At 43.9% G+C, this 22,610-nt stretch overlaps 1 protein-coding gene across 3 annotated transcripts; it reads right to left on the bottom strand.

The window, feature by feature from the left end:
* Positions 1-426: 426 nt before the first annotated feature.
* KLHL24 (kelch like family member 24) lies at positions 427-21,985 on the bottom strand. 3 transcript variants are annotated; one of them, XM_071437101.1, is made up of 8 exons: positions 21,590-21,985; positions 19,831-19,925; positions 15,498-16,483; positions 10,376-10,560; positions 9,387-9,505; positions 8,124-8,312; positions 7,531-7,719; positions 427-6,384 (listed from the first exon to the last, which is right to left on the bottom strand). In XM_071437101.1, exons 3-8 carry the CDS (start codon positions 16,412-16,414, stop codon positions 6,184-6,186), a joined length of 1,800 nt encoding a protein of 599 aa, XP_071293202.1. In that variant the 5' UTR covers positions 16,415-16,483; positions 19,831-19,925; positions 21,590-21,985; the 3' UTR covers positions 427-6,183. The 3 variants fall into 3 exon arrangements, with proteins under 3 accessions (XP_071293202.1, XP_071293201.1, XP_071293203.1); XM_071437100.1 differs by having other exon boundaries at positions 21,808-21,985; XM_071437102.1 differs by lacking the exon at positions 19,831-19,925 and having other exon boundaries at positions 21,808-21,985.
* Positions 21,986-22,610: the final 625 nt, after the last annotated feature.

Below are 22,610 nucleotides of genomic sequence, written 5' to 3'. Positions count from 1 at the left end.
CCTCTGATTTTAGGAGAATAAACCTACAGGATTATTTCCAAGCCATATTTTGTTAGTGACCTTCCCAATGTTTTGTTACTTTTTCCCAGTTTCCTATGCTGGTTTTGCCTTCTGAGTCCATTCCCAATACCCAGGACTAACCAATATTTCACATCCCACCCCCTGCTTTTTACTTTTTCTAGTTTTCTTTCAAGTTTACTGTTTTGTGCAGCCTCCAGCTTGCCTTTATTCCCCTTGGTAGGACAGGAATATGAGCAGGGAAAACACCTAGACTGGGAGGCAGGAGAACAGATCAAAGGAGAGAGGCTGCACAAGGGGCAGAATCCAACAAGTTACATGGCCCAAAAAAAGCAGGAGGGATTTTCCTCCTTGTACCACCGAGCCCCACCCTGGAACTTCTCATAAACTAAATAAACCACAGTGAGCTATTCAAAAGGCAAATGTTTATTAGATACACTGAACTTTAAAAAACTTTCAAAGAATTATGCAAGAAGTATATTTAAATATAACAGGTGTTACTGCAATTGTGCTACATTACAAAATCACTTTTCTACTGTCAGCACAATCTGAAGACCTTAATGTTATATGTGAGATCTGTTACATTGACTCTGGCACACAGTAAGTGGTCTGAGCTTTCCTGTTCAAATGTCATTTGTGCTGCACCAGGCTGTTCTTGAGGGCAAGATCAGCTCTCCGTGGAACTACAGCTTTTATGTTTCAGTAAATAAAGGAACTGGCAAGGAATAACAAGAACTGCTGTTTTCCTCAGCAAAAAAAAGGAAAATGAAAATATGATCTCAGATGAAAATATAATATGAGTAACAGTTCAGGAGGTAAGCTCTCTTTCCACAGCCAAGTAGTTCCTATTAATCCAACTCCAAAGTGCTACAGGTGCACCACAAGGAGAATGACTCATAGGTCCAGCATTTACACAGATGAAATTTGTAACAGTACATTACATTCAAGTCTCTTGATTTGCTTATTGCCATGCTGCACCATATTATTGCTTCATATTTTGTATCTTGAACAAGAGGTTGATGACTTTGGAGAGTTCAGAAATATCACAGAGGCTACTGACTAATACAAGAAACTGCACATGTTAAGGACAGGAAGTCAAAGACTAAACTCAGTCCTTTGTCACTGAGGCGTTGCTGGAAACAAAAAGTAGAAAAAAACAAATACTGATTTCCCTAGATTAAATCTGCCATAGCACTGTAATAATGGAAGCATTCTAGGCATGTTCTAAACAAGAAGTTTAACTGTGCTAATTAATGAATGGCACGATTTATTTCTCCTAGGAGGACATTAACAGTCTGGACAGTAAGAGCAATCATAATAAAGATAACAAACTGGGAGGAGTAATCCAAGCTCTTCTTCACAATAGATAGAAATACAGGTGAATTCAAGGCACAGGTATTTTCAAAAGTAACACACATTATTTTCTTTGGAGCTAATCATACAAACTAAGCCCTAATTACACTATTAACAAGTTGTACACAGGGCCTTTATGTGCATCACTTGTAACAGCACTATCAGAGAATGATCACAAAATAATTCACATACAGATGTGCACACATAAACATACTAGCATTGACTGGATCTCTACAGTAGGAAAAAAGGAATATTCCTGCAAATAGCTTACAGTTCTTAGACAGTGATGTTTTCATGAACTTGTGTGTGACACAAAGGCAGCGAGCAGGGAACAGTCACAGCTGGCTTGGGCCTGGTGGGAGGCTGCTGGTTACACCATCGTGTTCCACTTTAATTAATGCCATCTGACATAACTCCATAGTGAGGAAACTTGTGTGCTAAACGTATTTTACAAAACCCAAAGCACTGCTTGGCCCCCAACCAGATAGCAGGTTTCTGCTTAGAAATTTCCTCTTACCCTCTAGGCTCCTTTTCTGAGGTGCGCAGATTTTCTTAACCAGGCACAACAAATCATTTCATTTGTAATTTCTTGTGTACGTAAGACTACATTCAGATGAAAATATTGTGCCTCACAATGATCGAGTCTTGTCAGATTCTTAATGCTCTTGAATTGGGTTTTGCCCTCCTCAGTGGTAAAAAAGAACCCCACAGCAACTTGCCTATTTGGGCAATTCAGAAAAATGAAGCCCTGGCTTTCCTGAGCACTGCCACTAGCACACCACTGGCATATCTGCATCTTTATTGCTCCAGCTGAGTTCAGTGAATTGATAAATATGAAACATTTTTACCACGTGAGTTTCAGCATCTGGAATTGCAAACCTAGGACACCCTGAACACCCTGTTTCAGCAAGCCCAGCCAAACTGAGCCCCCAAGTACACTGGGTCTCCTCCTGCCACCTCTGAGCCTGCTCCAATGCATTTCTCCTGTCTCTGCTCTCCAGGGCTGGACTCAGCCGGGCTCTGCTGAGCAGCACCCCCTGTGCCTCGGCAGGGGGAAACGTGGAGTCACAGGCAGTGAGTGCTGCTTGTTCTGTCCGTGCAGCAAGGCAAATACCAACAGGACAAACACAGTGTCTGCCTAAGAGAATGAGGGGAACTCAACTGTCTGAGGAGGAAACTGAACAGGCAGTAGTGTCCTTGCCCTCAAGCACAGGTGACCAAAGCTTCCTCTGAATCTCTGTCCAGGTGAGCATTTCCTCTTCCTCCATCATCAGCCTCTCTCAAAAGTTTGCCATGTTAACAATACTATTTAAAAAGTTTCAATAAATTATGATAAGGATCCATATGAACATAATCTGCATGAACATCTCTGCTTTAACAAACAAAGCTACCTTTGATGAGAACTGCATTGGTGCCAGTCAAAAGAAAAAAATAACAGTACAGTCTGGACCCCTTGGTGCTGGAGGGGAAAGCACAGTGCCCAATCCCCCAGACACACAGTACAAAATGGAAGAGATTCCACAAATTGTGCCTACTGAACCACTCCCGAGGAAGGAGTCTACAGCTACAACTACAAGATGAGCAGGCAATGTCCTGTGGCTGATGGCTGTAAAAGGGGAATGCTTCAGCCACAAGCCAAGGGCTGCAGGCTGCACTGATCAGTAAGTGATTCAGAACTTTCCAGAAGCCGGGCTGCAAGAAAGCATCAACTGTCTTCAATTAACATCACACTGCTAGGAACAGAAGTGGACACCAAAACAGAAGAAAAATATTTACTCATTTCTGTTTAGCAGAGTGAAGACAATTCTTAGAATTTATTTTTTAGGTGTGACTTGGAGATGTTTGAGCCCTCCTATGTATGGATGGACTGAAGTTACATCTTTGTGCAGGTGCTCTAGAGCTACAACCATTTATGATGGAAATAATTTGATTATAGTAGATGACATTAATGATTTTCTATCCTAGCTGAGACAACGGAAAAAACTAAAACCAAGTTGCTGCTCAAGCCCATAAACTGCAAGCATCTAGATATGCATAAGAGTGAGAGGTTAAATCTTTGAATCCATCCATACCTAAGTGAAATGCATTGGAGAACAAGTGGCTCAGGAATGCAACTTCCAAATTAATGCATCCTTCTAGAAATATGGCAGATTTTCATTAAATCAAGGTCAAATTGTTCTTTTCTATTATATCTAAAAATAACCGTTGTAAGAGAGAAGGCCATAAGTGCAAATTATTTACAGAGTAAACAAGCAAGAAGAAAAACTCACTGCCTGTTCTAAAGAAATCATTGCTTAAGTAACTGCCATGTAGCAGTGCTCCACACCTGTAACTGTTCAGCTTTGATACAGATTCTGAAGAACTGTAAGCAGAAGTTTTCTGCATCTACATTTCTGCATTTACTGGTTCATTAAACAGTCATTTTCAAAAACAGGTAACAGTAACAGTACATAAATTGGTAAGAAAAGACAACTAAACTATAAAATTAGTCTTAAAAACCTTGGAAAGCAGTATCTTGTTATTTACAGAGTAGTGCAGTATTATAAACACAGATTAAATGACACTGTTCTATACCTACAGAATAAGCACTGTTTAAAAACAGTATAGCATGACAACATTACAAGTCTGAATACAAACAAGAGGAAATCAAAGGAAAGGAGGATATTTTTCAAATTGCATCTGCAATGAAGTGCTCCTATAGTCTTTGTCATTTTTATTTACAACAATGGCACAAGCTATATATGCTGTTAGTACATACAGTCAGTTACAGGGCAATTACCATTGCAATCAACAGACCCTATTCACAGGTGCTGAAATTGCCATTTCAAAGTAAAACTTGGTGAGCAAAACAGATGAAACTTAGAAAAGGATTAATTTATCTGATTCATGTGTCTTACATTATACCAATGGATTTTTTTTTAGGGCAATGTGAATGCTCAGGGACTGACCTCCTGATTACATCACTGATATGCAATGATTTGTATTTTATCAGTATTCTTACCATATCAAAAGCAGTGTTTGGTATTCAGCCAGAAACTGAAATTCGTGTCCTTTCCTGAGGTTACAAGTTAACGCATCCCAAAGTGCAGCTCCCAGTGCTCTTTAAAACTCATGACCATGTTACTGAAAATGGTGACTCCCAGTTTGGCATAGCTTCACTGAGGGTCAGAATTTCCATCTCATGAAGAAATACTCTGGGAAAACAGATGAGGAAAGTCCAGTGGAACAAACAACGTTCCAGAGATGGTGCTTGTTTTCACCCTCCTGAGCAAGCACAGAGACCAGAACCCTGAGGCCAGGGCTGCCTCTGCAGGGGTTTTATGGGGTTTTTCTGCCCTGGCACTGACCAATTTCCTTACTGGCTGCTGTCCTCAGAATTCCTTTGAAAGGCAGTTCCTGAGGTTTTTGGTGATTTACAGGAAATTGGTACACAGACAATCCTATTCATTTTCCAACTCCCAAGTGCTATTTCAGTTTTTATGAACTTTGTGCCTCAACTGAACAACTGTGTACTGGAAATAAGGAATCCTAGTACAGAAATCTAGGGAGGACTTAAAAAAATACCTTTACTGAAAAAACCCCAACCCAGTAATGGTGCATCAAAATACAGGTGCTTCCTAGGCTTCAAAATTATCCAAAACACGTCATATGGCTACATGGACAGGTCCACAGATATTTTTCTGGTGAAAGGAGGAACCTTTCCAGAATTTCTTTATCTGTGGCCAAGCAGCTTATGCAGTAGTTTAACTGTGCTACAGTAAGTGATTGTCTGAAGAAAGGCCAAGAAATACTTGCTGGATACTCTGCCATCTCTGCAGATGAGACATCCAAAAGACCAATTTATAACCTGTAGGGCACAAACTCAAGTTCCCACCTCTATCATCAGGTAATTTATAACATGATTCAGAAAACTGTGAGAATGCAGAGTTCAACATCCCTTTATTTCCTAAATAGTTTCGGCATTGCAGTGAGCAAAGAGTGAACCCCATAACTCTCAGCCTTCACCCATACTATTCAAAAAGGTAAAAACTGTGATTCAAACTTTCCCTCACAGGTGCATGCCTGAACCCACTGGTTTTCCATGTCATGTAGCCTTGTACTTCTCTGCCGGACATTTATGAGCACTATGAATAAGTTCCACAGGGTTAATGTACACAAGCATTACTGCAGTTGTGTTGTAGTGGCTCACCAAACAGCCAGTTTGTCCTTCAGAAGAAAGCATTTCTCAGAGATTCTCTTATTTGTCCAATGTAGCTTGTTTTGTTGGTGTTTTGGTTTTGCTTTGGCTTTTTGTGTTGTTTTTGTTTGTTTTTTTAATTTCAACCCATGCATGATCTGACAAAAAAAATCTAGCTGGTTTTAAGAATGATGCATATGAATTATAATTGAGCTTTTTAAATTGCAGGTCATGATCCAGGATGACTCTTTGGGATTTACTTGCCTATGCATTTTTTCCATTAGCAGAACTGGAAACACCTTGAAGATATTGCTTTTAAAGACATAGGCACAAATGCTGAAGGCACTTTCCCCAAAAGCTTTCCAGGTTTTAATTCCTAATGACACATAGGGCAAACTTGCTGACCACTGTCCTGCTCTCATATCAGAGCCCACAGCAGATATAACTGAACTCTGGTTACTGGATAGGTTTGTAGACTTGTTTGGTAAGTTAAATTAACCCTTTTTCTAAAGGCACAGGAGAGAATTTTCATATGACACTTAGGCAGGGAATTCCCACTTCAGGAATCTTTAAAAAGCCTGTCTTGCAGCAGACCACTGGATTCATTCTTCTTCTTTTTTTCAAGAAAAGAAAAGTTAGAGTTTAAAGCCTTTTTCATTATATCTATGAATGGTCACACAGCCGTGATACGATACTGGCCTGGGCATGGCTGCTACTCCTGTGATAATGCCCGTGGCAGGGTCATAACAAAGAATAGTGTCTGTGGCTTCACCATTTTCCCGTCTTCCACCAAGGATATAGATTTTTCCATTACACACAGACATGCCACAATTCTCCTGTTGCAAGAAAACACAAGGGAACACATGGTTATTTAAAAAGCAAGACTTGATTTGTGTGTGTCTGCCCCCGTGCAGGAAGGCAGCACTGGGACTGCCTTCTGTAAACAGCCTGGCCTACAATGCTCCCTCCTGAAAGGGCCAGTGCAGAAAGCACAAATATGAGGGAAAGCAGCAGCACAAGACTATTTCAGCTCCAAGCCTTTACTACATGGAGCTACTACAGACAAAAGGAACAATAGAACACTGTACTTACCACTGAAAGATCTGAGATAGGGAAAGGAGGAGAGAACAAAGGTTTTCAGAAGAGGGACCACTGTGGGTACTATTAATGCAAAGAATGGGAAAAAGGAGAAGCACCTTAGAGGAGCAACAGATAATGAAGAGGGATGTAAATGTGGAGAGGAAAAAAGGCATGACTAAAAAGAGTGCACAAGAAAAGACTGTGCTATGTCTTACTTGAAACAGAGATAGGATTTTATTTCTTCCTCAAAAGCAGGCATGGAAAAAATACTCAGTTAAATAGAGAACACAGATAAAAACAGAGGAACAGAGGGAAGACTGGGGAAAAAAGAACAACTTTCTCTTAGGTAATACTATAGAATATGTGATTGGTGTTTTTAAAAGATGGGGAAATGTAACTGCTGCACACACCCTTCACTACTGAGCAGACTCGTTCAAATCCTGCTCCGTGTCCCACGTGTGGAAATGAGAGAGCTCTCACTGCTCAGGTCAGACACTTTCTGTGCTATATAGTGGGGCTTTTTCACACTGTAAAAACAGCCTTCAGTATCTCCTGTTACACTGAAAGGCTTTAATCAATTATAAGGAAATTACTCCCTCCTAAATGACAACATACAACAGAATGTAATGTCTATACAATGAAATCATCATCCACTCTACTGTTCTTCAAGAGTAGCAGCTCTCAAGCAAAGCCTGGACTGCCTAAGAGCCAGCTGAAAAGCTACTGGTTTAGAAACTTCCTCTTCTGTGATGTTTTGAGTTACACAGATGAAAAGGTAAAGCAAGAATGGAATCAGAGATGTGATTCTATTAGGGTTAAGCAAATGTATGATTATTTAATGCCAAGATAACAATGTCAGAAAGCACCTTTCAGTTGTCTTTGGGTTTTTGATTGGTAATTACCTGTCTGCTGAATGTATTCTGTACATGCATCCAGTAGTCCTCAATGGGGTCATAGCAGTAAATGGCTTTGGTGAGCCCGCCAGCCACGTAGATCAGGTTGTTGAGGGACACGGCCGTGATACATCTCTTGGCAATGGGGATGGTGGCACGGAGCAACCAGGAATTGGTATCAGGATCATAAGACTGAACCTGGAAACAGGAACAGGCCTTTCAGACTGAGAGCCCAGCTGAAGGAACAGCCTGGCATGCTCACACAGGTCACACAAGGACAGACAGGCAGCAGTGCCTCCCCAAACTCCATGTATCAATAATTTATACATACGAGCAATATTTGACATTGTTTTCCAAACACTCCCACTTAAGAATTCACAGAACTTGTGAAGCCAATGATATATGCACTGTATCTGTGAGAAAGACCACAGTCACAGTGTATTGCTCAATTAACATTTTCTACTCTGTATTTTTTGTATTAGAATAACTCCACACTCCATCCAGCACAAAGCAGCTCAAGCAGATCTCCTGCAGGAGCTGGTTTCAAACCAGCAATCCAGTTTGCTGCGGATAGAAGGTGCAACCCAAGAGAGCCAACTGACCTTGTCAGAACAGGTGTTGTCATCAGGGCCACCCCCGATGACAAAGAGTTTGCCAACACAGCTGGTGACAGCTGGGGAGCTCACAGCCTCCTTCAGGGGAGCCACCTCAGTCCAGCGGTTGGAGAAGGAGTCGTAGCACTCCACACTGCTCAGGCGGTTCTGCCCGTCGTATCCTCCCACCACGTACACCTGCACACAGGGTGACAACTGCTGTCATGTCGTGTTTGCAGCAGCTACTGCAGTTAAATATCACATTCAATTCATTTAAAGCTCATCTGTTGGGTTTGTCAAGGGACACATTCCTCACTTTTTTTATTTATACACAGGAGGAGGAGAAGAATATGGTCTGAAAATAACAGGTAAAGACTCCCTGGAGAGTTCCATTCAGTCACATGTGGAATGACACTGCAAACACATGCCAAAGCACAGTATTATTAATACTGCAGTAGAAACTTCTTCTTTGAATAGCATTTGTTAGAAAAGGCATTCCTCTGTATTTCTCTTTTTTAGATAACATTCAACAACAGCAGCAAATGCCCATCTGAGTTTACCTCTGTTTTTTGGCATTTTGCTTTTTCCCTACTTGCTTACTGAAGTATTTCTTCCTCTCAGTTTGTAAACTTTCTTGTCTCTTCTTTCATATTTAGGAAGCAGAGCTCCTCATTGTTTGTGATTACCTTCTCCCCTCTGCTTGCTTAGCTGCACATTTCATCTCTAAGAAGACCAAGTGACACCACATGCACATCTTGTCTAACTTTCAGTAAGGGAGCCCCAACTAGTGGTTTTATGGTCAGGCATAGTTGCCTTCAAAATATAGCAAAACCTCCCATTTCCATTTCCACTTGACATGTGTTTGCTTAATTTCAATAGAAAACATTACATAAAATTGCTGACATTCAGAGCACTATCAGTTTCTGCTAATAACAACATAAACTGTTAGACAGCATTTTGAAGCACAGGCAAATACAGATGCCCAGATGCTTCTTTGCTTCCCAAAAAATTGCTTCTTTGAAATAAGCCACTTCAATGATGAAAAAACAAAACCCCAAAAAATAAATGAGCAGTAAGATGATTTTCATGTCCATGGGTAGTGTCTGACTGATGAAAAGCCTAATTGTTTCAAGTATTTTACTTGAAAATATAAAAATATTTTTTAAATTATTAGATATGAAATACAAAGTAATACTTAAGTATTTTCTCCTCTGTTTCCTTATATACAGCAAACATTCCCACAATAAAAAAATTAAGATATACTTCTCTTACTTTACCCAGAAGAACAGCCATTTTATGTCTCCATCTGCCTTTATTTAAGGAGGCAACTCTGATCCAAATGTTAAGCTGAGAGTTATAAATCCAGACATCCCGGCTATTGATTCTTCCACCTTTAAAATGAAACATATGCCAATCTGAATAATTATTGAATGGATAATGCTAACTACTAACATGCCTCTCTAGAGTGGGCAGTGAAAACTTTATATCCCCCTTTGGGATGTAGTAACAATCTACCAGTATTTACACATTACACTGAGTAAGTAATTTGCAATGGATTTCAAAGATAAAGATTTCACACTTTCCTTTCCCATAACGCTGAGATCACACCAGATTATTCCTTGAAGTTGGAATGCATTTAATGGCTTTTGCCCAAGCTCTTCAGATTTCCTGTAGTGATGAGACCTGGATGAGACCCCCAGAAATGCCCTGCCCGTGGCACATCCCTCCCACCCACTCCTCTGCTCTGTGAGCATCTCCCTGGCTTCTCATTTTGTTCCAATGACACCCCACCTGAGGAGACCATTGCTTTGGTTAAACCAACGCACACAGCCTGCTGGCTGAACCATCAGCTGCACCCTGTAATTTTCCCTTGCTAAAGGTCTGAATGTGCTGCTGGGAGAAGCCTGTTTGGGATTTTTTGTCTGTAGTTTTCCCAGCTGTTGCTGCACACAGGCTCCTGCTGTATTTCAAAGCCTTTAGCTGGTCTCTTTAAACACAATTGATGTCCTGGAATCAGCTGTAAAAAACTGCAGATTCATGCCAAACAAGAACTCCAGAAAACACTTTTGCTTACAGTAAGATTGTGCTGGAGCTGGTGTTCACAGCAGCAAGTGACTTTCAGCTGAGCTTCTGGAAGTTCACAGTACAAAGATCTGCCAAACTACTTAAAAAGCAAACCAAAACAAACACACCCCACCAAGAGGACACAAGGAAAACCAACCAAACAAAAAAGAACTCTTGAATTGTTTAGGATTATTCACCTGAAACAAGAATATCATTCCGCAGAGCACACACGGCATACTCAGACTTGGTAAACTCTGGAAGTTTAGCCAGTGACTTCCACTCTCCTGTCACAGGATCATAGCACTCCGTGTATGGCAAATTAAACCCTCCAACTCGTTCACAGCCTCCAACAACAACTATCACCTCAGAATAACCAGTTGATCTAAAAAAGTGAACACAGAAAATTAAGATGTAGGGGATATTTATTAGTATATGGAGGCCAAACAACATTGTCTTCAAAACTCGTTGAAAATCAGAAAAAATACAATTTAGCTTTAATTTCATAACAATGAAAAAAGAAAATAGAAGAAAGAGTCATTTGGCAAACAGGTTTTCACTGTTTCCAGCTGTCTCATTACACAGTAGGTTACCACACTGACAGGAGTCCTGTGTAAGTGGTGGAGCTGCACTGCACAATGTTCTGTGTAAAAACCATGTCATTAAATAACATAGAAAGCTCTTACTATAATAATATTTTTCCTTGCACTGTACATGTAGATCAGAAACAGAGTTCAAGCCAGGCCAGAGACAATGAGATGAACAAACTATTCCACAATGAAATGAAATCAGTCTTCATTCCCCCTCCTGAGCTTTACAAAAGTAATAATGCTTTACAGCACCTAAATTTCCAAGTGTTTAAAAGCAGAAGGAGTGTAGTCACTAAAATAGGGAAAACCAAAAAACCTTAGAGCCAATGCACAGTAAAACGGAAAACAGCAGTGACAGGAGGAAACATCAAGGAATACTGAAAGAAAAATTCAAACCTAAAACCAAAAACTACAATTCAGTGGGAATAAATCAGGCATTAGACAGATTGCAGTGTACCCATATAGACTGTTAAGTTCTATTCCACACACTGATTATTGTTCTACTAACCAGATGCTCCTGCACTATACATATTCTATATTCACAACAGCAACAACACTTATCTAACAAAACTTAATGCACATTTGAACGTAGACAATCAACCAACGATGTTTAACATGCAAATCAAACTGTGACCACCTTTATTCCCCCTCTCAGACTTTATGATTTCTTGTCAGCATTTGTCAAATTCCTTTCTTTCCAGAGTATTTCAAAATTAAAGCACTTTGCACTGACATAGTTATTTCAAGGACTGCTGTCAGTTAAGCAAAACTGAATGTAAGATTGATTTATTTTCTGATGAGCTTTTTTGTTGTGTTGTGCTTTGTACTGTGATCCCACTGTGAATAGGTATCTCATAGAGCAGACATCCATGCCATTGCTGAGTACCACAGTGTTCTCTCAAAAATAAAGAAAAGATTATGACTGGATTTGAAGGAAAAGTTACATGATCTGTCCCTCAAGTTCCTAACGTGAACTTATGCACATATTCACCTATAAATCCTGATGAGGCTTTCCCTGTGTTGAGACATCATGAATAAAACTCGTGAGCCCTTCTATTTCCTTGTCACCACACACCAAATTGAAATAGTTCATATATGTTTTTACCCAGAATACTGTAAACGGGCAAAGGCAATGCTAAATGCTAACATCCTACAGGATGAGAATAATGAGATGTGCCTGAGGAATGGCCCTTACACACCTGAACTTGTCAGAAGAAACTCTTGTCAGCTGCTCAGCTTTGAAGTCACACTCCTTCCTGGTTTCTATGTATTTACAGTTTACTGGTTTTTGCTTTTTTGAGGAACAACTCTGAAAAGAATCTCTCAAAGGGTAAGAGAGGGGAACTTGCTGTGCCAACAAAGCATTACCCAGGAAACGAACTTCCATAAAAGCAAGACACTTATCTCATAATTTACCCTAGAAGCAAGCCCAAAGACACCAGCTAATTGTGTACAAAGAGGTTGGCCTGTGCATTACTTTCTAGATTAGAATTGAGGCCTCCACTCACTCATTGAAAGGATGACTGTGACAGATTATCAATCTCTGGTTTAAAACTAAATGAACCAAAAAGCTTTGCTCAGGGAGAGCTTTTTATGAAATGGAGCTTTTCAAGAAAATATTCATTTAGCACAGTATTTCAAATCCAAAGAGAACAAAAAATTTTCCTAACATTTTAGTACCTATAGGACCAGATTCTTTCTTCAGGTAAGAGAAATTTTCTCCATTGTATTTTCTTGAACGAGTCTTGCACTGTGCAGGTTTTATAGTTAGTTCCAAATTTTTGTTTTCAAATGACAGAGCGCACACCCACTTTTAAAAAAAGTAAAATGTGGTAGGAATACACAAAAAGAACATCCAGGCAAAGGCTAATTCCAGAAAAGAACTAAGGATATATTTAAATGAAGCTTAGAAAAAGCTGTGACCTCAACCAGTGGTACAGGAAGCCATTCTTGCAGCCCTCAGACAAAAGAGTGTGAGCAAAGTACCACAGTGCTAACCCAGGCTGTAAAGATCCCAGGAGACATCATCCCACCAAAACAGGTGCATTAAATAGAAGTGAAGGAGTGGAAGATAATTAACAGTGTCATACAATTCCATGCATTCCCAAGAGCAGGCCTTCCAGGGGTCCTGAACTCCACACACACCTCTCTGAGGTGAAAATACCAACCAGCACAGCGTGAGCTGGACAGAAGAACCTGGGGTAGCTCAAAAGGATCACATTCAAAACCATGGTAATTTCAGAAAACAAATTACAGAAATTCAAACTACAGAAATTCTGGTAAATCACTACTTATTTCTTCCTCACTGTTAAATCAATTTTGGGAAGTAAATGAGGTAGCAGAGAAAATGCAAAGTGAAACAGAAACCCATCTCCAAGTGGGAAAAAGAAGGGACTGCATTAAAGCTTTCCACAGGCAACCAAAAAGGACACATTAAAATGTATAAACATCCTAATTTCTGGTTAAAGAGCACACTCAGGTACAGGTACCAGACAGCTGAACAGCAGCTTTGTTGAAAGTCTGAAGATAACTCAAAGCACACAGCAGTCTGGGGTATGAAGTGTGTCACTGCTCACTGCCTGCTCTCAGCTTGCAGATCTGGTGTGCAACACAACAGGAGGGACAGGCTCAGGGAGCAGGAGGGACAGCCTCAAGATGTCACTGTTACAAGTCCATAACTGAAAGGCTGTCTCAGAAAGACCTGCATTTGCCAAGGATGCCTTAGTGGCAAAGACAACAGTTATGCCACACTTGAAACTTTTGTTTAACTCTTAAATTGCCAGGTAACTCTTCACTGGCCTCAGAAAGAAAATAAAAACCAACTTGAATTGCAATGTAGTCTTTGAAAAAACATGTAGAACACATTTCCCCCACGGGTGCATCCATATCCATACAAGTGATCACAATTTATATCCCAAAGTTTTACTAAAAGCACTGGTGTGGGAATTTTTTATCCTGTAGCCCGTGTCCTTTTAGAAACAGTTTATATAGAAAAGATACTGGAGGAAGGCAAGAAAAAAGGAAAAGAGCTCTCCATTGCTCTCCCCTCCCCAAAGCCCCCCAAAATGCCCAGAAAGGCTGATGAAAACATGGGGGAAGGGGGACCTGGCAACTATTTCAAAATATGATCCCTTTTTGCTATAGGCAACGGAAACAAACAGACAACAGAAACAAATGACAAAGAACTATTCCATGAATGTAATATAGAAAAGGGGAAAAAATTCCTGCTGGGATGCCAGCCAGTTTTTCTCTTTGTAAATTACTTCTCTTGTTCCTACCTACTCAAACTCCCACTGCAGCTTAATAAACTCAGCAGTAAAACCAACAAACCCCCCCAGCTTCAGAAATCACCTGTGTTAAGCAAGGTACTTCATCAGAGCCCCACTCTGGGTTATTCAGAATTTTAAGCACGTAAATCCCCCACACTGACAGAACTCCTGAATGTATTTGCCTTCCTCAGCCAACTGAGTAAGAAAAGCAGAACACCCAACCAAACACTGCAGCTCGCAGCCCCCTCCAACTGCCTGAGTTCCCCTGGTCCTTCCCTCCAGCCCAGGAACAATCACTGCAGCAATTCCCAAACTGCCGTGATCCAAACGCTTGCTCTGACCCCCCACGGCAGCGCACAGCTGAGAAAGCCTGGGGGGAGCAGGGCTGCAGCGACTTTAGGATGAATTTCTTCTCTCATGGCAGGACTGAGGACTGGAAAGCCACTAATGGGGCAAACACTGCCAAGTGGCTTTTCTTCCCCTTAAGCAAGCCTTTAACACCTGCCAAAAAAATAAAGGTTCCCTGCAGAGTCACTGTAGAGCAACCACATATGAGTAAGAGTAAACAAAGAGGAGTAACTCCTAATACAATGTCTAGACCATCATTGCATCACCTTAATGTAACATACAGTTTTATAAAAAACTACTCAAATCAGCTGGACTTAACCATGAACTATCATCTCTACTATCGTTGACATGAGGCAGGGAAAATATTTTTCAGGAAAAAAAAAAGATCATAATAGCCATTGCTCATAAATGCCACTAATGGATTCTTCCTCATTTCTTCTTGCAACCTCAGTCACCTATTTGTGTAACACATTATTAAGCAGCAGCAATTGTGAATTATTAAAATGTCACCGAATGAGCACAAAATACTTCAGGAACTGTTTCATGATTCTTTAAAAATACAATATTTGGTTTATTTACAGTTAACAACCTGTTGTTCTGCTGTCTATTACAAATACATGTGCTACTCCATCTGTAAAATATTTGTGATGTAGCAAGGAAATGCTCTGAAAACATAATACCCCATGCACATCCTTTGTGGTGTACTGTACGTTTACATGACTTTGTTACAAAAAGAAAGCTGGGGAAATGGAGTGGTTTTCCTGCCACAGCACAGTAAGCTCTCTTCAAGACACTGCTACTGTATGAAGTAACTGAAGATCTCCCCTAGCAAACGTTAACCTTAAGAAAGTATTTTACTTGCAAGGTAATATAACTTCACTTACCTTTTTTTCAGAGCAATAAAGTGCTCTGTGTAAAAAGCCCCATTTATGCACATTCTCAGACATGTGAGCTTCATGCATGTGGGGAAGTACAAAAGTGTAACTGCAGCAGCTCCAGAGTTTAGCAAAGTAGAATAATCTGCAAGAGGCTTTTCTCCAGGCATGCATATATCAAACATCAGTACATCAAATTATATCCTTCTGCAGAAAAAAGGGTTAAAAGACTTTTCTTACCTGCGTGGCCTAGTTCTGGGAGACATCATCTCGTTTCCAAGGATGTGGTATCGCCTGGCTTCGTGCAGCAGCTGATAGCACTCTGGGGAATTCTGAATCAGCTGGTCCACTTCCACAGTCTGAACAAAGTAGTTGGGGTGCAGGAGCGGGAGCCTGACGTGCGTCAGGAGCTCGTGGAGCACGGGCCGGCGCAGCTCGACGGCGCGGTACACCCAGCGCATGACGGCCTCGAACACCAGCTCCTCCTTGCTGATCACCAGCTCGTCGCTGCAGATGTAATCTATCAGCTCGTCCTTGCCCAGCTCCAGGAACTCTTCGTGCTGGGACACGTCCTCGAAGGTCTGCAGCGCGAAGTTCCTGCACTTGGTGAAGAGCGTCTTGAGCGAGTGCGTGTCGGCGAAGCGCTGGATGCCCAGGCAATTGCAGGGGTCCAGCTGCTCCTCCAGGAACTTGGCGCAGGCGTCGCGCAGGACGCTGATCTGGAACAGGCTCGACGTTTCGAACAGGTACTGCACGTTCTCCGTGGTGATTTTCACCTTGCCCGTGTACACGTACTGCAAAAAGCAATCCATGGCTTCGGCAAAGATGCCGTTGATCTCCACCAGCATCTCCCTGCTCTCCCTGTGGTCGTTGCAGAACATGGCTCTGAAGTAGCTGCTGCAGGCCGAGAGGACGGCGCGGTGGCACGGGAACTCCCGGCCCTCCACGCAGATGATGACGTCCGTGAACAGCCGGCTGTCTCGGAATTCATTGAAGATCTGGAGAATGCTTTCTGCGTGGGATGATCCCGAGAAGTCAAAAAACTCAGGGCCTGACAACGACTTTGGGTCCATTTCAAAGACTTTCCGCTTGGTTGCAGGGGAATCTCGTATCCCGCTCTCCTCTCTATTCAGTCTGCGTCCCAATATTAGTACCATTGTTACATCAGTTGGCTATAGAGTCATTGAGAAAAACTTGCAGAGGGTTCTCCTTCTCAGTGCAACGGTCTGAAAAATTAAAACACCTCAGTGTTCAGTCTGACACACTCTTAGCTGCATCACAGGAATTAAACAAGATACTTGTTTGCTCACTCTAAGAATGGGTGACCTTTCTTGGAGGTGGCACAGGGCAAATTAGTGCACACCTTGCCCAGGGCAGTGCAGCCCTGCCAAGTGTTAAATGCCAAATATACCCAGAAAACAGCTGTCTGGGACAGTCTGGGCAATTTCTGAATGTCCCAGAATGGCTGGCACTGCATTACTGTGCAAGATAAAAAATCTCAAGATCTCAGCTCCAGCAGATCACCTGGCTAACAGAAGCCAAAAATATCCTGAATAATGATCAAGAACTTCAACTTTTCCCTTTCTTCAGTGTGATCCTCATTTCAACTGGAGCCTCCAAAATACTAATATAACAGCACTAGTCAAAAAGGGGGTAGGGGGGAAGACTGAAATTTTAAAAGCAAAAATTTAATTGAGTAACCACTCATTTTCATTATAAAGTCTACCATAATGAAGTCTTATAACACTAGAGTTAAATAACAATCTCTGATCTCAACAAATTACCTTGACCATAAGTTTTTATCTGTTCATTCCTAACATCTAAAAATGAGTTCACTGATAATCTATGACTTGATTAAAAATTAATGTAAACTGCTAGCACACAAAACAGAATGAAAGATGAACTACATTTTTTGTGCAAAATTACTGGAAACATCAACAAAGGGCAGCTTGCTGAGTACAGCAAAATTTTCTGTTTCCAAAGCACTACTGGCAACAAATTACTAGCAGAAGTTTTTCCTTGAACACCTTCCAGTTTCAAGTGCAAGGGTTCCTCCCAGCATGCAAACACACACTCACATTATCAGAGCACTGAAGTTGCAAAAATCAAATACTCAAACGTTAGCATGTGCCAATATTAAAGTGTGTAGGTGAAGAAAATGCAGCTGACTTTGCAAATAATGCATGTAAGAGTTAGTGAGAGCAATCAATCTACCACAACAGGGCTTTTTGCCTCTCCTGACCTTAAAAATGACCTGGATGAATGTACACCAAGACATACTGATGTAGCAAAAGGCTGGCAAAGCACCCTTTTGGGCCTGGCATTGGCACAATTCCAAATGTTTGTAATATTTATTCGTATGTCCACAAGGCCACAAACTGAATTATTTTTAAGTTTCTGGAAATTATTTTCATGCCTCCCAAGATTTTATTCAGTTTCCCTGAATCCAGAGTCAGGAAACACCAACTCCTCACGGCAACTTCATTTCCTGAGGAGCTCCCATCCTCAGAGCTGCAATTACCCAGTCCCAGACTGGCCACGTCACCACTTAATATAGAACACAATGAACGTGCTTTTTTTAAACAGCCTTTTTACACAGCACCTTTAAAAGGCACCATCTGAACAAACAGTGAGGAAAGAATGCAGGCTGTCCCTTCGCTCATTGAGAAAAGAGGTTCTAAAACTATCCCTTTCCCAATAAAATTTTTTACACAAATTTACAAGGTAGATTCTTGGTCTGGGGCTCATTTACCCTACAAAATATTTAGTTTTAATTTGACTTAAAATAGGACCAGTTGTCACACTGATGCCTGAAAAACGCTGTTGCAATGAGCCTATCTAATAACTGATTGCTTCAGAGAGACTAACGAGGCACAAATGGACAATCTGATCTGTAGCTGACATTCTATCCCACGTATTGCACAACCACTTCACCCTGGAATGACACTGCCCCGATACAAAACAACACCAACAACCACCCCCAGCACCTCAGCAGCTCTGCTGCCAAAATCCTACCCCTGAACTTCAACTGCAACTAACCAGGTACTACTCACATGAGGAAGTGGGCAGAAACAAAGCAGCAAAGGGAAATATAACAATGCAAATATAAATATAAACACAAAAGGCTCAATTCCAGCATCACAGATTTAAATCAGATGAATTTCACAAAAGCTAATGAACCTTCTCCAAAGACAGCCTGAAATGAAAAGCAAGACCCTGATGTTGCATGAGAGGGCAAAACACAGCAACTAAGTAAAAATTCTTCAAGATTATATCTTTCTCATTAAGTGAGAAGTTAAGACAGCACTGTATTAGGCAATCATTAATAACCAGAAACAAGGGCTCTGGGCTACAACTGCTCACTGAAGGAAGCAATGTCTTCTTTATGCTTGGAACATCACAAAATTAGTGGTCAGCAAACGATTTTTATTTTTAATGTCCTCGTGGTTTAATGAAACGGGAGAATGAAAAAAAAAAATCCAGAGTAAAAACTACTCAAGAGTATAAAGATTTTAAAATCACAAATAAGATACTAAAAAGGAGAAAGAACTCCAGTGCAGAACATACTGTTTTTAAATGTACTTTCCTTCAATTTCTGTGCAGTTAATTACTTCTGCAGGTTCGCTTCAGCAAAACAATTTCAAAGCCTATCAGTAACAGTGTCACATGTTCAGCTCTATCACATTTACGTGTTGCCTTCCTGCAAATCTTGCTCTAGCAGTTTTGAAATGTCACCTTCCAGCTGCCAAAGTGGGAAAGGCAGAGGGGAACCTGTGCCTGAGGCTGAGTTGGATATCGTGCAAAGGGGGGAAAAACAGCAGGACAGACCTGTCTGCACCTTTCCTGGATGCAGAGGTACTTAAATGCCTTACCTACAGACCCTGCACTGTAAAACACCAGTCACTGAGAGAATTTAACACTCAGATCTCTTCAGTAAGTTTAAACAAAGCAAAAGAAAAATACAGGCTTTTTTCCCCAAAGACAAGTCCTGGGAATTGTTTGATCAAAGATAAAAAAATAATACAAGATCTACTGGATTGCTTGTCTGAGCAAGGGTCAACAAGGATCTTAAGCATTCAGTCTAGTTTGAAAAACCAGAAAAGAAAAACAAATCACACGTATAATCAATAGGTTTTACAAACTATTTCCAAACACAGGCATGGCTCTGACATGGATGTTACCTCACACACACGTATTTCTGAGCTAAGCTGGGTTCACCACGAGTTCAGGTTCCTCTATTTCCTTCACCTACACCATCTGTAAGCTTGTGTACACAAGCTGCTCCTCAGAAATACCCTACAGGCCCAATTCACAGGCTGCCAGAAGAAGTCTGTACATTCACCCTGACACCTTCTATCAGTAAATCCCCTTACATAAAATATTATGTTGCACTGAACTCCTCCTTCCCCTCCTGCAGCCCCCGGTGTGCCTTTCCCCTCTCCCTTCACCCACAGCAGTGCCAGCAGCCGGGTTCCTGTGTGTCCCTGAGCTCCGGGCCAGGCCCTCCAGCGACACCTTGTCCCCAGGTGTGCCCGAGCCCCAGAGCCCGCCCTCGGGGTGTGCTTGCGAGTACCTGAGGCTGTGCTGGGCTCCTGCAGCTGCCAGGGAGGCGATGTCCAGCCCGAGCCCGCCGCTGCCAGCACCTGGCGAGGCCGGAGCGCTGACCGCCTGTGAGGGGAGAAAAGGAGGCGCTGGAAGGGCCGGGAGGGCCGAGCCGGCAGCACCGGACGGTCCCGGGTGCTGTCACCGTGAGCAGAGCACCCCCCCCCGAACCGAAACCCAGCACGGGAACGGTGTTTTCGTGCCAGGCCTGGGAACTGCAGCTCAGGTTGGTTTTGTGATGGGAGATAAGGCGGTGGCGACGCCTCAGGCGCGCGGTTACCGAGAGAAAGAGAACAACTCCCGAGAGGCCGGGGGGAACAGAACCCCGGGAGGCCGGGGGGAACAAACCCGCAGAGGGAACAAATCCCCCCGCAGCACCGGGCGGAACCGCCGCACGTGCTCTTCTTGTTTGGAAAGGAAGAGGGCGTGGGGAAAAAGAGCGTAACCTTTCCCTCTGACAAAAAAAACAAACGCAACATTTCGCCTTCCTTCATCTTTCTTTGTGGTACGAAAGAGACCAAAAATGTTGTTGGTTTTAAAGAATTTTTTAAAATAAAAATTCTTGTTTTACAAGGGATACTGAGGATTGGAATGTCCAAGATGAAGTCTTTAAGAATACTGATTAACTATTAAACAAGAATGGACTGTGATCGAACTGATTGACATGATAAGAGCTCAACTGCAGAAGTTTTTTTATTTCTATTCTATCTTGATTTCTAAAAAAGAAAGAATGTCAAATTTCAATAGTAATCCAAGCTAGTGACACACACACAAAAAAGCCTTAAGTGGCCTCAAGTCACCCAGCAAAAAACAGGAACTGATTTGGACATGAGAGTCACGATTATTAAGTAAAACAAACAAAAAACAAGCATTGAAAAGTGACAGCTTGAAACTGCAGAACCCTTTATGTACCGTTTGGTAAACGAAAAGGTCCTTCAGAGGGGAAAAAAACCAACTTAAATGGGGAAAGAAGTACGGAAAAAGCACACTGCGTAGTATTATTCATGTTTGGGGAAGAAACTTTGAAAAAGTCCCAATCCTTCCCCTTTGGCTTCGCTGTCGTTCTTGCACGTGATTCAGATTTCGCTAAACCAAACCCGACCCTGAGCCCCGGCCACAGTGTTCCCAGGGCTCCGGGGTTCAGCCAGATGCCAGCACATCCGACACGGGGCAGCGCTCGCCGGGCTGGAGCACGGCCCGAGCGACCGGCAGCGCGGCGGAGAAAGCTGCAGAACGGACCCGCCCGCGCCCAGCCCCGGCAGGGCCGGGCAGGGAGCCCGCGGGAGCCGCTGCCGCAGGGAACAGCGCGGCACCGAAACCGAGCCCAGGCCAGGGCGCGGCCGGAGGCGGCGGCACAAAATGGCTCCTCCCGGCCCGCCCTCCAGCTCACCTTCACCCCGGGCCCCGCCGCAGCCCCCCCGCGCCCCGGCCAATCCGCGCCCGCGGCCCCGCCCCCGCCCGCCCGCGCGGCCAATCCGCGCCCGCGGGGGGCTCGGGGGGCTCGCGCGGACCCGCGGGACTGAGCGGGCGGGGGGGCTCCGCGCGCCCCCCGCCTGCTCTGCCCGCCGGGCCGGGAGCGCAGCGCCCGCCGGCACCGCCGGGGGATCAACAATAACAATAACAACAACAACAACAACAATAACAACAGCAGCAGCAGCAGCAGCAGCACCGCACACCGCAGGGCACGCACCGCGCGGGCCCCGGGGCTCCGCCGCTGCCCACAGCCCTACCCCAGCGTGGCACCGCCGCTGCGCGCTGCCAGCAGAGCCCCGGCCGCGCTGTCTCCTCCGCGGCGACTAACGGTGCCGGCCTACCCCGCGCCTCGGCTGTCCCGCGCCCCGGCTGTCCCGCAGTGCCTCCGCGCCTTCCCCGGGGGTTGCCGGCCCGCCGTGGGGCACCGCACCCTCGCCCTCCCAGCCGGGAGCGCGCCCCGCCGCCCCGCACTCACAGCCGGGAGCGCGCCCTGCCGCGCTGCGCCCCGCGGGAGCCGCCGGGGCCGGGTTGGGGTCGGTCGGGCCAGGCGGTGGGCGCGGAGCAGAGCGGTGCGATGCGGAACGGTGCGGCGCGCTCGGGCCTCTCCGCCGCCGGTCGCGCTGCCAGCGCCGCTCAAAACAAAGGGGCTGGCGGGGCATGTGACCTCCGAGCCACCGCACATGATGTCACCGCTCCGCGCGGCCCTGGGAGCTGTAGTTCTGCCGCCCCGCCCGGACACGGCCCTGCTGCCGGCCGGCCGTCAGCGCCCCGGGAGGAGCCGGGACAAACGGCGGGCACGGGAGAGCGATGGATGGCAGCAGCCATGGGCGGCAGCAGCCGCCGTCGCTGCGAGCTCTTGCCATCGCCATCCCTTTGCGGGGCAGGGGGAACACCCCACGTAGCCCACAAATACACCGACCCACCCCACCCCGTGAGCAGGCAAAAGCTTCAGGTGCACCGAAGCAGGCGGTTGCATCGGGAGGGCACCTTCCAGCGGGACAGTCCCTTATGCCGGCTCTGGGGAGCCCTACCGAAGCTCTCCAGCAAGAGCCGGCTCCAAAACTGAAAACAACACCCTGTCTTGGGGTGGGTGTTCAGCCTACATGACCAAAACAAAAATCATTACATGAATAAAATTAACCAAGATAGAATCTTTGTCTACCTGAGCTACAGCTCCACCCAATTAATTCAGAATTTCCAGTTCTTCTTCAGCAGTAACACAAAACAGAGTGTTCCTGTCCCTGCTGACCACAGAAAGCCAAGGTCATCTTTAAGCCG

This window comes from Agelaius tricolor, unplaced genomic scaffold (assembly GCF_023055355.1).
Source record: "Agelaius tricolor isolate 1412-34295 unplaced genomic scaffold, bAgeTri1.0.p SCAF_12, whole genome shotgun sequence".
NCBI lineage: Eukaryota > Metazoa > Chordata > Aves > Passeriformes > Icteridae > Agelaius > Agelaius tricolor.
Note: the sequence above shows the minus strand (reverse complement) of the source record. Positions and strands in the feature narration are given on the sequence as shown.